The sequence below is a fragment of the Amblyraja radiata genome, chromosome 1, assembly GCF_010909765.2.
Source record: "Amblyraja radiata isolate CabotCenter1 chromosome 1, sAmbRad1.1.pri, whole genome shotgun sequence".
NCBI classification, from domain to species: Eukaryota; Metazoa; Chordata; class Chondrichthyes; order Rajiformes; family Rajidae; genus Amblyraja; species Amblyraja radiata.
In genome coordinates this window covers 109,049,259-109,066,904 of record NC_045956.1, presented here as the reverse complement: position 1 = coordinate 109,066,904, position 17,646 = coordinate 109,049,259, and the positions used below count along the sequence as shown (strand labels likewise).

The window sequence follows — 17,646 nt, the reverse complement described above, 5'->3', positions numbered from 1 at the left end:
CCATTACTTACTTTTTAACTACTTCAAGCTTTGCCACTGAGGCATGTCAGGAATGTTAAGCTAAATCCAAGCCTGCTTGAATAAATGTACTTGTAACAATACTGCAGAAGAGCATCACAGCCTGCTTGAATGGCAGCCAATGCACAACATTTTCATTTACTTCAACTATCCATGCAATATTGCTAGAGCACCCCTCATTTACAAAATATATTCTAGAAATGTTCCAAGTATTTTGCCCACTAAAGATCAGCAGGCAGAGGAAGAACCCCAAGTTGTGCACTACCCTGACTTGGTAATACATTGGTGATTATATTGGGTCACTCTCTTGGAAGTCTCTACTTTGCAGCACATTGGGAGCACTTCCTATATGCAGAGTAATATGGCCCAACTTATCCATCATTACATGAGTAAATGTCAATGGCATTCATGCACCATGAACAAATTCAGGTTGTGTAGCAGTAGAGCTACTGCCTTACAACGCCAGAGACTACAGTTGCTTGTTTGTACATTCTCCCTGTGACATGTATGGGTTTTCTCAGAGATCTTTTGTTTCTTTCCACACACCAAAGACATACAGATTTGCAGGTTAAATGGCATGGTATAAAATGTAAAATTGTCCCTAGTGTGTGTAGGATAGGTAAGTGTGCAGGTCATATATCGTTGGTCGATATATGGTTATATGATGCGGACTTGGTGGGCCTAAGGGCCCGTTTCTGCGCTGTATCTCCAAACTATAACTAAACTATAACTAAACTAAAGGCAATCAAAGGTACCAGTGTTTCATGCTAAACTTGATTCGAAACAAAAAATAAATTAATAAATAGTTTGGTGGATTATTTCGGAAATCTTTGAAAGTAACATCCGAAGTGTACAGAAGCATCTTTCAAACATCTTAAAATATTCCAAAGCAAAGCTACAGGATGCACTTACCATTGGTTGGATAACCAAATGGGGGAGCGGTTCGGCTGTTGTATGTTGTAGGTCCACTAGAAACCACAAAAACAAACCACTTGTCATGCTTCCACTGTAACACACCATGTAAAACACAGATGTAAAAAAACATAGGATAGTGGTACAGATCCATTTCACATTTATTATTATTTTTATTTATTTATTTATTTTAAATACACTACCCTTAAAATTGTTGATCTTGGGACCCTGGCACAATAGATTAGTAATTGTTCACCAACAAATTCTGCCAGAAGAACATGTTTAAAGCCTGCTTTTGTAAATGCTCAAATATTGGTAAGCTCATTGCAAGTTGCACCAAGTCTTGAAATATGGGAATAAATTTAGCTATATGACTGGTGCATTGGTAAGCAGATTTAGGGGGTTAAGGATCATTTGCATGTCTTAAGTTACACGTCATTTAAGTTACACTACAGAAAAAAACAATGATATCCAACATTTCTCCAATTCATTCTTATTCTGAAGCATGTGAAAACATTTGATCCAAAAGCATGAAAAACAATAAGCATTACACTGACATCCCCCATATGAATTAACTGACAGGCAGTATATAATCAATACCAATGCTGCAGTTTAACATTCAATTTTCTATTTCACATACCTTTTTTGGCAACTTGAAACTTTTTAACTATCAGTCTATGATCATTGACTGTCGTGCAAAATAACAATTTCCTAACATAATTTTTTTTTATTCGGCTTGAATCTAAATTACCCAATACACCTCTGTGCTCAGTTCTCAATGTCTTCTTTCTAGGCTCAAAGCTCGTATTCTTCTTTCAGGAAAATGTCAAGAATAGGTGACAAAATTGATGTTGAATACCAAATTGGCCAGAGTATTGCTGGGAGTGTTTGTCTTTGAAAAGAGATGCTATTTGAATGAGAGGTTATGAAAAGAATAAATGGAGAAACCAGTTCCATTGGCAGAAAGATTAAAAAAATCATAAGAAAATGAGTTAAAACAAGCAAAAAGGTAAATAAATGAAGATTATTGTTTTTAATACAACGGTCTGGAATGTACCAGACAAGTAGTGGGGAAAGATTCATGGGAAACTCCCCAAAGGAAATTGGACAAATACTTAAGCGTTAATAGACACAAATTTAACAAGCAAACTGTGAAGATGTTGCTAAGGCAGGTACAAAACATTGTGGATTAGATAGATGAGCATGCAAGAAAATGTCAATGTGGATTAATGTGAAGTTATCATCTTTGATGGGAAGCTACAAATTATTTTTTGAGAAGAAAAATTGGAAAATTATGATAATACTGAGAAAGATCCGAACCACCAAACGAATAAGCTATTAGCAAGGAAAATAGCAATCAATTTTATTGAAGTGAGTGGCATAAGAGTGAAGATTTGGAGCTTTGCCTCCTCACTTGTCTGATATTTAAAAGACTGATTAATGGATAGAGGAAGCTTATACTCCAACACTTTGATGAATGAGGCTTATCAAGACGTAAAATTCAAATTTCCTGGACGATAGGAGGATATTTTCCTTGTCCGAAGAGCCTGGAATTAGGGATTAGTCTCAGAATAAAGGGATGACCATTTAGAACTAAAATGTGGAGAAATTCATTCAATGGACTGCAAATCTTTAGAATTTTCTAACCTGGTCTCTGGATGCTCCAAATTCTACCCATTTTGAATATACGCTAAGCAAATTAAGCAATGAGAAGACAGTGTAGGAAGATGAACATAAACCACAATCAAAAGTTTTAAAGGTCTGAGAAAACCCAAAGAGAAAAATAAGAGAAGCATACAACAAATACACTTAAATAGAATTAAAAAGTGGGCTCAACCTAAAGTTAATCCATATTTTGGGAACAGCAAAAGCTATTTTTAAAAGTGTTTGATGTTTAACGTCTTTTACGTGCAGATTCCTCAAAGCTGGAACGCTATTTTCCTGGGCTGCTTGAAATGACTGGTTTTAATTTAAAATTCAAGGTGCAGGTTGGATTTAGAAACCCACACACTGAAGAACTGCCAGGTTACTTTCCTCCTTGCCTAACAGGTTGGCAATAAGCCGACTGTTGATTGAATGCTTCCATATATCCATCCGGTAGCACTTTAATGTCAGTAAACTCATCCAAGAAACTCACGTTATAAACAGGTGGGCTATTAATATATTGTTCTAAAAATATACTGTTAAATCAGATTCATATTTGCCAGACTCTACACTGCAGCAGTAGCCAACATATGTGAGTGGCACATGATCTGTAGCAAGCATGCCAACAGTCATGAGTAAAGCTTTCATTTCAGTGACCAGAGAAAAGTAGTGACTGTTTAATATTTTAATAATTGGTATTTAAGGTAACTTTGGCAAACGTAGCATTAAATGGTAATAGAAATCAATCAACGTCTCCAGTAGTTGTGTAAGATAGACAACGTCTCTTCCATGCTCAGCAGTACTTGATGCAAACTCAGCCATCCACTGCTTTCATATCCAACAGATCATATTCATATTCATGGCTGTTTTTGTTTATAACAAACTCTTTTTAGGTGGACAAATATTAACTCAACATCAGGTGCAGTGGTGGGATGTACACTAGCCATATCAGAGAGGATTTTGGGTGGAGGGAGATGAGATATGGAAATTTGGGGTGTTGGACAGTGTTTGAAGTGATGCTGGGGTAAAAAATAAATCACCATTGCAACCCACTCTGTTTTATGGGAATCAGTGATCAGAGATTGGAACTCTGATCATCTAAACAGATCCAGTCAAGATTGGGCAATCCTTTGTAGTTTAAATTGGCTACCATACATCTGTACTTCATTTAAATAATTAATACATCAATAATACATATAGTATAAGAGCATAGTGGTTATGATGTTTGGCTAATAGTACAGCCACTAATTATCTGTAAATAATAGCTCAAATCCCATAAAGGTTGCTGTGGAAGATAACCAAGTAATTAAATAAAAAATCTGGAATACAATCTATCAGGGATATCAGACCATAAGAAAAGTGTTGGAAACCCCATCTGGTTTACTAAGGTCTTTAGGGAAGGAATTTGGAAACTTATCCATTTGTAACACCAAACTAAGAGCAACATGATTAATCAAACAAAGTTACTCTCTTCGCAGGACAACCAAGGATGACCAATAAACTCTGACCTTGGTTTCAACAATATGACATGAGCTAGAGAATTTCACAGACTATCAAAGTGATGTGGATGCTTTGGTCAGAGAGGCTATCTGGGTGCTGCCCTACATGGAAGTGATGCAGACAGCAAGAGGTGACAAAACAATTCTAGTCCAATCTTCTCCAAAACTACTGCATTGGAAGAAGTTTGCCAACACCTTAATAATTGTGGCAATTCAAAAAGGATGGTTGAAGCAAAAATTTGAGCTCGAATTGATTATAGGATCAAGAAACTGAACAGTGGGTGTGAATGTATTAACTTTAACCAAGGTTGATTAAATATTGTGAACACAGAGAAGGTTTAAAAATAGTTAGGGGCCTCCGTACAGAAAAATAACTAAAATGATACAAAAATGAGACAAAATGATCCTAAAGAGGATGAAGAGGTAAGTTGTGCTTCATCTGAACATAACCCTGGGTTAAATTTTGAGTATCGTGCACAATTCTGGAAACCATCACCAAATTCACCAAGTTATCGACAAACTGGTTTAATAACATTTGATGAAAAAAGGATTCATGGGCATCCAAGGAAACTGGAAATGAGACTGGGGTGATATTTGTTTATCAGGATTGAAGGGAATTAAGCAGGTGGACAACCTTTCCCCTTGGTGAATGGTAAAGCCGTGGAACTCCCTCATGAATAATAAAAAATCTTATTTTAAGTCAGATTCCTCTATATCTCTGGCCAAAAGGATTAAGGAAAATAGAGCAAGTGAACCAAGTAGAATCAAGAGTAACTATGATCTCATATCAGTGATGGAATAGGTTGGAAGTGTTGTCTGTCATTGCTCTTATGAAGGGCTGATGTTTCTGGGCATTCCCATTCATCTATATACAAATGTGTGTCATTTACCCAGATCAGCACATTTGAATATGATTTTTACCCCTTCATTGTAAAATGGGAGAATCAGGCTGATCGAAAATACATCTTTTCTGGCTACAAGGGAAACAGGCAAAGGGTTCGTTTGTGGGAAGTGAGCACAATGCCCATTCATTTTTGGGAGGTTGAATTATATTAAAAAATGATTGATGCATGCATTGCTTGCTTATTAAATAGTGACTTTTCATAAAGGGGGGGGGGGGGGAATTAAAGTAACAACTTTGTGTACAAGTGCCAAATTAAAAAGGAAATTGATTTGTCAAAGAACTATATAATGGATCAGTCACCTCAGATGAATAGGGAGAAGGCCAATTTCATCTCACACACTGGCAAACATTCACACCTTTAGAAGCAGTTGAGTTTCCTTTCTACTGATCATTTCTCTTTCAGAGCAAGGTGGGAAGTTGGAAAAGTCTAGTACGTTCATTGTTGTAATGTAAACTGATGTCTTTTGTGAACTGATCTCTTTTCATTACAAGTTATGATATTTCTCTCCTATGCCCTTTTCTGGTCATAGAATTAAAAATTAAATGACACAAAAGGCTATTGGGCCGATATCGTTGTCAACCAAAGAAGGACCACTTTCAACACATTCTGTAAAAGCAAATTGATACTTTCTATCGCCGCCACAATTTCAGGCGATGATTTGTAATAATTTGGCCACAATGAAAAAAATTTCTTAGCTCCGTGCCGACTTTACAACCCTTGTATGTCTCCTGATTATAGTTTTCTCTACTAATGAGACACATTATGTATTTGCCCTATCCAGTTCTTTCGTAATCTTAGAATCCAAACTTTTTCTTTTAAATACACAAAAGGTGGTGGATACGTGGAACGAGCTGCCGGAGGGAGGTAGTTGAGACAGGGACTATCAACGCCGAAGGACTCTGAATGACTAATTATAACCACACTCAATCTCCAAAGGAAAAACAAAACTTAAACCTATTCCATCTTGCCTCACAACTTTAATTATCCAGCCCTCATAACTTCCACAAATCTCCTCTGTACTCTATTTTTCGCCATCACATCTTCATGAAATTTACTGGTCTGTGTTTAGTAGCCTTTAATTAATTGGACTATTTTCAATTGTTATATAACACAGAAACTGAAGGGAGGGCTAGTGTCCTGCCAAAGATCACAGATTATGAAAGAATTTAACAGGATAGCAATTGTTTCACTTCATAGGGTTGGGGATAGGAAAATATCAGTATAAAACAGACATAAATACAAGATTGTCATTATCAAATCAAAGCTCAGGAGAAACTTTTCCCATCCCTCGCCCAAATAGTATGATGAGAATGACAACAAGCAAAATCAATCAATTAACATGCATTGTTCATTAAAAAAATGCTTGATGAAAGCACAAACGAAAAAGGAATTGAAGAATGCAATGTTGGGATAAGATAAAGGAGAGAATGAACTAGCTGTGCCAAAGATTAGGTTTTGTGCTGTATATTCCACAAGAATAATAAAGGAAGGAACATTTCATTTATGCTGAGGGTAGAGTTCATCTGCCACTTATACTCGCTTTGAACAGTACAAGAGGTCCTGGCAACTTGTCAAATCAGGGACTGGAACAGAATTAGCATGGCACCATGCAACTTGAAGTTGTTTTATCCTTCAGCTAAAATTTGCCGAATTTAGTGGCACCCCTATACCTTGAAAATTACAAGTAATGTACATTTCTGACCGATTGCTTTGCCACAATGAAACAGAGCGAGTTGAGGCTTGGGGAGATTTCATTGCAAAGAAGGCTCTCTCACTGGATAAAAGTCTGGCAAGCTTTTACTACTAGTAAATAAATTGATGTCTCATTCTAATCGAAGGGATGCAGGTCTTCTCTTTCCATCAGAAGGAAGTTGCTATCTGAAACTGCCCAAGGGGTCATGTTTAATTAATTGTAAACACAAAAGTTAAAATAATAAAAAGTGTAAACAGAAAACAAGCCAATATATGAATTTAGGTCCTTAACACTTATGAAAGGACGTTGTCATTATTGTACTTCAAGCACATACTATTTGGCTTTTAACACAGATAGGACAGCGACTGATGACAACATATGATGCCCAACTGTAACCATCCCAAATGATTTAACTGGGAAAAACATTACAAGAAATAACAAGCATCACCAGCTACAAGGGTAACAAATGGCCAATATTGACAATAAATTATCTTCATATCTTTGGTGTCAATGTAACTTGTAAACTTGGTGAGGTATACTGAACTGCAAGGCAACCTGCTTTGCCAACCTCATCTGTGGAAAAATAATATACTTTTTTTTCTAATCTTGCATATCATTTAGTTCTAAGTTATGTGTCTCGTAACTTCGAGCCATTTTTGGTTCATACAGGTTAGTGAATGAAAATTTAGATTTGATGTGGAGTGCCATAGAATAGTGAAAAGATATGTGATACCCAAGTTTTGGGTGCCTAATAGTGGATGTCAGTAAAACACTTATGTCCAGCATTTAACTGAGCGAGAGTGTTTCATGAACAAGTTTATCACCATGGAGACACAACTTTGTCACTGTTGGCCATTAGTTACTTTTGAGGAGAAAACCCACCACCAGCAGAAAACATTACACTCTAGCATCTAACAGAAATATGCAACAACCATCCCTCACAATACATGTCGGATCTTCCTTTTAAAATAAATCCAATCCTGTATTTCTCCATTATGAGGGTTGCCTTCCCTTTATTGGAGCAGTCAAGATTGATATCGGGATAAGGCTGTTCAGTTGAAGTCAAATGCATTATAGAAAAGAATTATAGATTCATGCAGCACAGAAATGGCCCCCTTTGGCCTACCTTGTCAATGCCGACTGTAGTCTAGGAAACAGAATATGAACATCAGTAAAATAGATGCCCTTGGAGTGGCAACATATGGACAGTGGTGCATTCCATTTGTGATCACTTGCTTTCCCCCCCTCGAAATAATCTGTCACTTTCCTGCCCACATTACAAATCTATTAATAATTCTCACAATTAATATCTTTGTTAATTCTATGTCAAAAACATTTGTTGGACAGTAAAGAGTTTAATTGCTGCAAATTTTTCAACATTTATAGATATTGACTAAGGATCTGAAAAGATTAAAAGCATTATTTAAAAATAGGCTATATATTTGAAAAGGAATAATATAAAAATAGAGCCAATGAAATAGGATTAGATATTGGAAGAGCCAGTCATGCAAAACAGTATAAAATAAAGGAGCATATGTCCAACTGAGAGTGATTATACTGCACCTCAACAACATTTAGATCAAAGATTTTCATTTAAATAGATTTTTAAAATTATTTTTTAAGAGCTTCATTCACCTTTCTAGTGGTACAAGTGAAGGTGGTGGAGCTCCAGGTGGAGGCAGGAAACCTGAAAAACATGTTTTACAACAGAAGTCAGAATGATTACAAAGTTATTTCAGCAATGTTTTGGCGGTAAAGTTTGTACAGCACTAAAATGCAAACTACTAAATAATGTCAATAACAGAAATTCAAACATACCTTAGTAAAGCCACAAGTTAACCTCTTTAACAGACACCTCATTGGAGCATTAACAAAGTTGCATCATGCTGCATCAAGTATTAGAGGTGAACAGGTCAAATAAATGGGTTTATAGATCATTAGGTGATTATAGAAGTAGTAATGCCCAGGCTTTATGTCTTGATAACTAAAGGAAACAATTAAGGTGTGGGATTTTCTTATGGCCAGAACTAGAGAAGCACAGGTAAATCGGTTGGTTTTAGAGGTGAAGATACTACAGAGATAGTGATTACTGGGGAATCGATTTTCAAAGTTGTGCATTCTAAAATGAATACATAATGTTATAATAGAAGCAATTGTAGACCTTAAAGATCAGGAATGAGTGTGACTTAGTATGTTAGATATGGGCGTTAAAATTTTGGAGACCTCAGTATTAAAGAGAAAATAGTGAGGGATGCCAAACAGGTACTCAATTGACATCCTAGTTCGTCAATTACAGGAGGAAACAAAAGCATGCAGTGCTTATTGGTCTGGATGAATGTTGCACCTGTCTAGGAGCCAAGGTCATGTCAAAGATGTGCAAGTTAATAGAATTGAAAGTAATTGGTCATAACAAAGGCACGGGTATAAATTCTGAAACTCTACTTGGGGTCAAAAACAGCCTGGTATAATTTCCAATTTAAGTATCAAATTGGTTAGGAATAGTGTCAGTGATGGGGATCGAAGATGATGACTTCAGCTTTTCCATCATATTACTGGGGAAATAGCTGAAATCATTCCAGAGGTTTAATTAGCCACATTGGATGGCCAATTACAAACTTACCATAGGTTTAAATTCATTGGAGAAAGAAAGAAAAAAAAAATCACCCAATTCCTTCCCATGGAGGTTTCTCTTAGCGCTGGACTGCAAGAGGAATTTGAAGATAATGTGCTGGCGGATGGAAAGAAATGGAAACAATAGGGTGAGCAGGGCAGAGAGACACAGAATGTGCCTTAAGTGGGAAGAGAGGAGAGAAAGGGCCACGTGTCAGTGTGCAAAAAAACACCGGAAAGCTCCCAAAAGGAGCTGCAGTGTTTCACAGTGCCCAGATTGATCTCAGAACCATCCATGGTAACAGTCTTCACTTCTGTGCCAAAATTAAAACAGGGGATAGGTTTGATGAGTGTAACCAGAAGATCGAGAAGATAAGGAACCTCAAAATGCAAGCATTCTCAGATTAGCAGCTTTACCACACCACCAGGGAACATTAACAGGCCTACAGGATTAGATTGAGATCCAACAGAAAACCGACCAAAGAGATGATTGATGGAAAGCGTGCAGAAGACACAGCGGTAAACAAAACAAGCATGGATTCTTCAGTGCTGTCAAGAATACCGCAATACCGAAGATCCTTCCCAGTGACACCCAAAAACAGAGGACAGCTTGTCAAGATAGAGCAGTAGTCTGCACCTGCTTTTAGTGCCCCAAAGCACTTCACTACAGCAACCATCGCTGACACAAAACTCCTTGATTCCATCCCACACCAAAGGTGTCCAGTCCAATTTTGCCACCACCCAGGGAAACAAGTTGATAACCAACGTGACCTTGATAGCAGAATGTATCCCAACTGAAGTTTTGAAATTTGGCATACAGTAGCTTCAGATACAAATTCGCAGCCTCATCTCAAACACTCCAGAAGAATGAAAACTGCAAACAATTTCAGCAACATAATTGTAACCATCCTCAGAAATAGAGAGAAAAATCTGAGTGCATAGCTGCCAGGGATTTCCCTGCTGCTGCCACAAGTAAAGTCATCTTGAGAGTCTCTCTCAACTGCCATCACCCAGTCGTTAAAGAGCTGTTCCCAAATCACAGCATGGATGCCATCTAAGCAGAGGTGTACCTCACCTCCATCAAGCTTTCTAGCAGAGTGGAGCTAAATGTACAAGACAAAGGGGAAACTGTTGAACTTGCATCACCACCACACTGGAACGAAGGTCAGTCCATCCTCAACCACCAAGCTTCAGATGTATTACATGAATATCCATGCATTCAGAATCCTAGCTCAAAAGTAATTATCATTGTTAATTGTCCATTGAAGCGCAAGAGAAAAAAAATGGCCTTGCAATCAACACCTGCAAAAAAGGTTCCCCATCATCTTCTCCACTGTACACCTTCTACCTCCTGCACCCCCCCCCCCCCCCTGCCGTCCCGCCCCCCTCCAACCACAATGAGATCCGAGAAACAAATATATTTTGTTATATAAAGGATGACATCGATAAAGAAAGTCAGCATCACATTTAGTATCAGACTCCCACCTTTGGCTGCCTGGTGAAAGGAGGAGTTTGCATTTCAAGATGCCGTCCACAGTGCAGGGCCCTCCCAAAAAAAGTACCTCAGAGAACTGGAGAGGTATCATCAACATTATTTCTGTAGTTCTTCAAATTCACTGGCAACATAACTGAATCAATCTTACTATCTTCTCCCAACCCAATATCAGGCTCTAATTGCACTCGATTGGCTCCAACTAAGGCAGCCAAGTTGTTTAGATGCCTGCGACCAGACCCTGCGTAGCAGCACTTTAGCCCGACTTCCAAGAGAATACTAGAATGATGGAGAAAGCAATTCTACAGGAGTCCTCAGTCTTCTTGAAAAGTGTGACATCCCCACCGACTCACGATCACCCAAAAGGAGGAACATTCAAGATGGCACAGAAAACCTTGACCATCTTCATCATAAGAATACAGTGCCACAACAATGGACTCCCAAAATATTCATGCTCGCACCCCATCATGCACCTCCTGTCCCAGATGTGACAAAATTGGGGACTGCCATCAGTTTTAGCAGCCAGAGCTGGAGTGGAAGCAAGTCATTCCATGAGAATGCCGAAGAAGGGTGGGAGAAAAGAGAGAGACAGACATATTTAATACACTTTACCGCATGACATTGGTTTAGGTAGAAATATGCAACTATACCTGGAGGTGGTGCAGTTAAAGGCATTCCTAAGGAGAAGAGATTTGAGTCACTAACAACATATAGTACACCAGATTTGCTTTCTCACATAAAAAATATTAAAGTTAGAAGCTCAGTGAAAAAAAAAAACTTTGTTCTTTCATACTGGGGTCTTGATCAAAATTAAACATGAACTGATAAGAACCATATGTCCACTAAATGGAAGTTCAAAGGGTTTGTAAATCAAATTGCATATAACAAATTAATATAGGCATAGGTGGCGAAAACAAAAAAAGACTTTATTGTACCGGGACTGTAGAAAGCATTCTTCCAAGGTCACGTTAAATCAAGGCACAATGTTAGACCTATGCATGGGAAATGTGGTCTATTTCTAGCCTGCATTATGTTTGACTAAGAAATGTTCACTGCTGGCAGAAGCAAAATGTAAAAAAAAAAAGAGATCCCACAACATTCAAAGGCAACATCAATTACTGTTACTGGTCACAAGTAGACTGACACATACAATATTTGCCCATTGCATTTCTGAGAAGGAAGTTAAAGATTTAATGAACAGAATCTCAATAGATACCACAGCAGGCATATTGAAGCTTGATTATCATATCTTGAAGAAAATAATTTTAAACCCCTGCAATATCTGTACCCAATAGAGATCAGCTGACAAACACCCAGATTGGCTTGTATTATGACGGTCATTTAGACAAGATAGTCAAAGGATGTCTGGGCAAATGGAATTTTGCACCAGTGTTACAACCTGGAAAGCAATAGAATTAAGGGGGGTGGGGTGGGCGAAATGAAGAAGCACCTACTTGTTAAGGATTTAAAAAGGCAGCATTCATTTTCTGAATTTCAATTAGCTCTAAACTGCACAACATGTTTGGGTCATTGTGAAGTTATTATTTTACCATGTCAATGCATGAATGGCAATAATTATTCCTTGGCTTTTAACTTGATTAGAATAACAAATCTTAAAAAGCTTGAAGAAAGAAAAGCAACTAAAGCGCTATAACTCTCCATCTTTTCCCACAGCAGCCAGTGTCATTGTTGATAACTTAACCTTATGGATCAATGGAAAATAAAAGCCGTTTGAAATATGAAGTTGCAATCACTGAAGTGCTCAACATCAGAGGAAAGCCATCTGTGAACAATTTATTTTCTTTAACTGGGTGCCAGATGTGGACGCTCCATACATTAACAGCAGGTAAAAAAGCTTTTGTTTAGAAGGTTATGCATGAGACAAACTACTCAACCTTCTCTGCTGTATAAATTAATAGATCATGAATTGGTAAAATCTGGATTTTACTAATTTTTTGCACCTTTGGATAAAAATATTTAAAATTATAGAAATATAAATAACTGCAATACCACAGCAAGCAACATTTGTTGACCCTGTAAATCTCATCGGATTTGAGATATTAAGTGGATTAACTTTATGACCACAAAAGTATCTATTTCTCATTTTCTGTTCCTGGTTTCTGTATTTACCATCTTCATATCGCATAAAAGATCCAAATACAATTTTAAATAGATCAAAACTGCATTGTTGATCCTTGATAAAGTCTGGGGAGCGATTTCTGAGTAAATTGCTTCACCTCACAGCTGTGACTTGCTATAGAGAGAAACTATGGGGGGTGGGGTGTTGGAAAAAAGATCCATCGTCTACCCCCATTCAAGTAATCTGAAAAGAATTAATTAATAATTAAAATGGAAGCATGCATATTCAAAGTAAATACACTGGCTGCATGTACAGATCATATGGAATATCTTAAAATGATAACATTTACAAAATAAGATATCATGGTTGCTCAATAACCTTGTGAAATTTGACAGTATCCCTCAACATAACTACAATAAGTTCCAGTGTGAAAAGACACGTGTATGTAACCGAGAGAGATCATAATTGTCACAGTCCATATTGGATTTGGCACATCCTTTAAACTGATATACTGTAAATTTCCACTTTTGATTAGTATCCGAAGGTATCCAAAGAGGGGGTCCACAGTGATTTGTTTTAAAATACAAGATGGATTCTTTTTTTAAGAGCCAAAACACATCCATTATTTTTATTTAAATACTTTTTCATGGAACACAAGTGCCAGTTGTAACAAGTGTTTATTATTATCTTTAAATTCTCCTGAAAAGATGGCAGTGTCTTCTTAAAATAGCATGTATATAGAAATCACTCCCACAGATGCAGAGATTTCCAGTATTTTGGCCCAATGACATTAGAGGAAGAATGACACCACTGCTAAGTAGGATGGTTTTCGGTTTGGAAGTATTATGTATGCATGCGCAGTCTACTTTTTGCCGATTAAATACATTTCACAGATGTGTTGCATTTTGTACATGACTTAAAGTGATGGTGACATTGATTCAATGAAGCAGCTGCTAATCATGGTTAGGTTTAGGCAGGTCTATGGTCAGATCCACCATGAAACTCCAGCAGGTATCTGGGGGCTGAGATGAATGACATCTTATAACTATAATCATCTTTTATACTAGGTATGATCTCAGTCAGTAGACAGATTTTCCCAATTCCAGTGATTTATTTTACTTGGCTTTATCAGTGAAACAAGAGGTTAAATTATGCCTTGATAAAAATAGTAGTCAATCAATGCTGGAACTCAGTTCTTAAGTCCATGTTTGGACGAAGACTGCGACAAGATCTGAAACTGACTGCTCATGACCAATACCAGAGCATTCATTAGCAGCATGAAAATGATTCCTGATGTCCGTGATAACTATACTGATGTGAAAGAAGCTTGTTGGGAATGGGATGGATTGCAATTGACCATTTTTAAAGAACAGATACACCACAAAACTTTTCCTCGCTCTTGATCAAATGCTGCTGTTGCAATGAAACAGTTTGGCAAAGGTCATAGCCAGATCTGGAGCAACAGCCTTGAGCCAAAATATCTTCGTCCCACAACCTTACAAGTCAAATGCATTTAACTGGTTCTTGATTTCATGTTGAATAAATTAACCTTGTGAATAAATGAAGCTGAAGGAGATCTCAAGAGGCATCGGCTGGATTCCGACCACCAAGGGTAAGGATTTTCTTGACATCTCCTTCTCTCAAGATTTGTTTAGAAGACCAATAGCATTCACAATTGGACACAGCAAGAATGCAGAGATTTAATCTAACCTATTGGCTGCAGTTCTGTCTCAAACAGGCTACTTCTGCTATTTAGTTTAGAAGTCTGTCCTGCATCATGGGTGCATCAGGTTAACACTTCATTTTTATGAATGGCCAGTGCCTGTTCATGGCATGCCCTTCTATACTCAACTTTTGAACCAAGGCTAATCCCTTGGCTCTATCATAATGGCAGGGTGGGAAATATGATACAACCTAAAATGTTCCATGTCATATAAAATGCTACTTTCAAGGTTGATTTAAAGAAAATAGGTAATGTATTGAAATACAAAACAGTGCTTGGAGCTGCCCTTTAAAAAAAAGCAGGTAAAAAAAAAAAACATAAACTAAAGAGTTACTAAAATAGTTTGATAACTGAAGCTTGGTTTTATGTAACATTCAAAGAGCTTTCCACAGGATGTTTTATATTTGCAGTGATGTAAAGATTTTGGCACACGCACATTATTTGCAGGTAACAGCAGTATTTTTTCATTGAACCCACAGATTTTAGTTCTATTTTAGAAACTGCTTTGAAGATTTAAAAACTGGAAACAGCACAAATAAAATACAGCAAGCTATGAACCAGATTCACGTAACTTAACAGCAGATGTCAACTAGAACATCACGTTCCCAAACTTAAATAAATACAAGTCCATTATTAAAAAATTCATGAAAGGGGATAAAATATATTCCTTGCCTTAGATTAGCAATTAGAACTCATCTCTATGATGAACACAAATTGCAAACAATTTATGATTCTTGAAGGGGCCAAAAAATTCACATCAAAAATCATCAGCTGAAAGTTCTGAAAAATGTAGGGTGAAATCCCTGAATTATGTGACATGATTTGAATGCATTTCTAAACATAGCTGTTATCAACGTATTTGAAATTTAAGAGCTTCTTCTTAAAATAAGGTAATAAAAAGGAGGGTGCAAAAATACTTTCAGATTAGAGAATTTAGCAGGGCCAGGTGAGGATTAACTTGGGACCACATCAATCCACCCCAACAGAATCATGACCCAAAATTCTCAGCCTCTGGCCTTCATGTAAACTGACAAAAAGTTAAACAAAGTGAAACATGTATTATTATGCCAAAATTCCATACAACACTAACCTGGTGGATGGAGAAGTGGAGGCCCCGTGTTGACAGGAGGAGGAGGGGGCAGGAACAGGGGAGGTGGACCAGTCATATGAGGCGGAGGTGCCCCTGGAGGCATAAATGAAGGACGCTTTGCAGCGTTGTTGTTATTAAATTCTGGTACTGCATGGTCTCCAAGAACCTTTGGGAAAATAATAATTACATTTATAATTAAATGTACACTTATGATGGTGAAATTCAAATTATCAAGTCAAACATGGAGTCAATGCTTACACTTCCTCTGGCAGGCAAATTTAGTGTACGTTTGATGGAGGCCCGCAAAAATGACGTCAGAAATTGAAATATTTTTGGATTTCAAAAAGGTCAAGAAATCTAGGAATAGGTTTTAAATGCAGAGTTGAAGAAGTTGTTCTGCCATATCATAGAATGGAAGGTAAAGCTTCTGGGGAATGGCCAACTCATGCTTCTATTTTTATGTGTTCATGGATTTCAATATTTCAATGAAATATTAATTTATTAGACTTTACATGCTGATAGGAAGAACCAACTTGAATGGATATTCAAAAATTGTAAACAGATTTGTGTTCAAATGAGCTGCTCTGTGATAAAGTTCTGATTAATATACTAGAGAAGCTACGGTTACGCAAGGTTAGATTTAGATCTTAAACTTAATCTAGCTCTTAAATTGTCCAAATAAGAATCTACCTCACTCACACTTCACCACCAGACCTGATTCGATTTGATTTTAAATATTACGTACAGTAAGATACATTGCATGATTAATAAATGTTGTGTTGTTGAAAACACTGGAACCTCATGAAGCTACTAGTTTAACATTGGAGTATGGAGAGAAAACGGAAGTAAAACTAGGTCTTTTCAAGAATTGTGGATATTAACTTCAAACCTTTTCCAACAAATGTTAATTCTTGTCTGCCACAAAAAACATTGATGATGTAACTACAAATTTCAACACAAGCATTCAAATGCAAATATTTTCAAGTTTTCTGAAAAAATTTAAAAGTTTGACATTTGCAAAAGAACTCTTATGGCTAAAAACCACTTTGAAATGCCTTTACAATGAAATTACAATTCAGAAGCAATTTAACACTTAACGAGTGATGCCACGTAAATAATTAGATTACAATGACAAACCTGGATGGCATTTTCATCTGCGCCACCTCTATCACGACGTCGACCTTCCACGCGGGCAATGGTTATTAATTGGCCTCCAATAACCTCTATGGACCCAGACAGCCTTCTGAAAAACAGGTTAAAGGTTAAGCTAGTGGTTAAGATCAAGCTATTGTAAATACATATACATTAGCAAGCTAAAAATTGTATACATACTTAATGATTCCCAGCAGTGTGAGAATTAATTACAAACTAGATTCCCAATTATGATTATTCAAAAGACTAACATGAATATTCATTCACATAACAAAACAAAAATTCATTCACATTGGAAACAAAAACATTAATGCAAAGACAATATCATTATATTCTATAAACCTGGCCTAATGCTTTTTCCACAAGAACCTCCTTTCTTTGTCAAACCAGTTATTCAACAGTCATTAAATTCAATCTGATTAATTAATTAAAGGTTCCCTGGATGCTTAATTTGATGCTTAATTAAAGATTAATTAAGGTTCTCTGGATGCTTTCAAGAGAGAGCTAGATAGGGCTCTTAAAAATAGCGGAGTCAGGGGATATGGGGAGAAGGCAGGTACGGGGTATTGATTGGGGATTATCAGCCATGATCATATTGAATGGCGGTGCTGGCTCAAAGGGCCAAATGGCCTACTCCTGCACCTATTGTCTAAAATATCACTTTCTTTGATCACCCATTTTGCAATCATCTTTAACCCATTAAAATATCCCAAAACGCTACACGAAAATGTAATTGCAATTTGGTCAAAGATGTAGTTCTTAAATATACATTTTAAAACAAAGAGGAGAGAAGATTTAGGTAAAATGGTTGAGGGATGAAATGCCAAA

General features: G+C 37.0%; 1 protein-coding gene across 19 annotated transcripts in view; it reads right to left on the bottom strand.

Annotated features, from left to right (window-relative positions):
* Positions 1–17,646, bottom strand: part of fip1l1 (factor interacting with PAPOLA and CPSF1) — a 74,663-nt gene that overhangs the window by 24,357 nt on the left and 32,660 nt on the right. For 8 of the 19 annotated variants that reach the window (XM_033028691.1, XM_033028583.1, XM_033028637.1 and 5 more), the window contains exons 9-14: positions 16,804–16,909; positions 15,667–15,832; positions 11,424–11,450; positions 8,307–8,358; positions 7,798–7,818; positions 931–986 (exon numbers count right to left, since the gene is read on the bottom strand). In XM_033028691.1, the coding sequence (XP_032884582.1) occupies positions 931–986; positions 7,798–7,818; positions 8,307–8,358; positions 11,424–11,450; positions 15,667–15,832; positions 16,804–16,909 (428 nt within the window). The remainder of the gene's footprint in view (positions 1–930; positions 987–7,797; positions 7,819–8,306; positions 8,359–11,423; positions 11,451–15,666; positions 15,833–16,803; positions 16,910–17,646) is intronic. The other 11 variants (XM_033028672.1, XM_033028663.1, XM_033028682.1 and 8 more) reach the window with 5 other exon arrangements.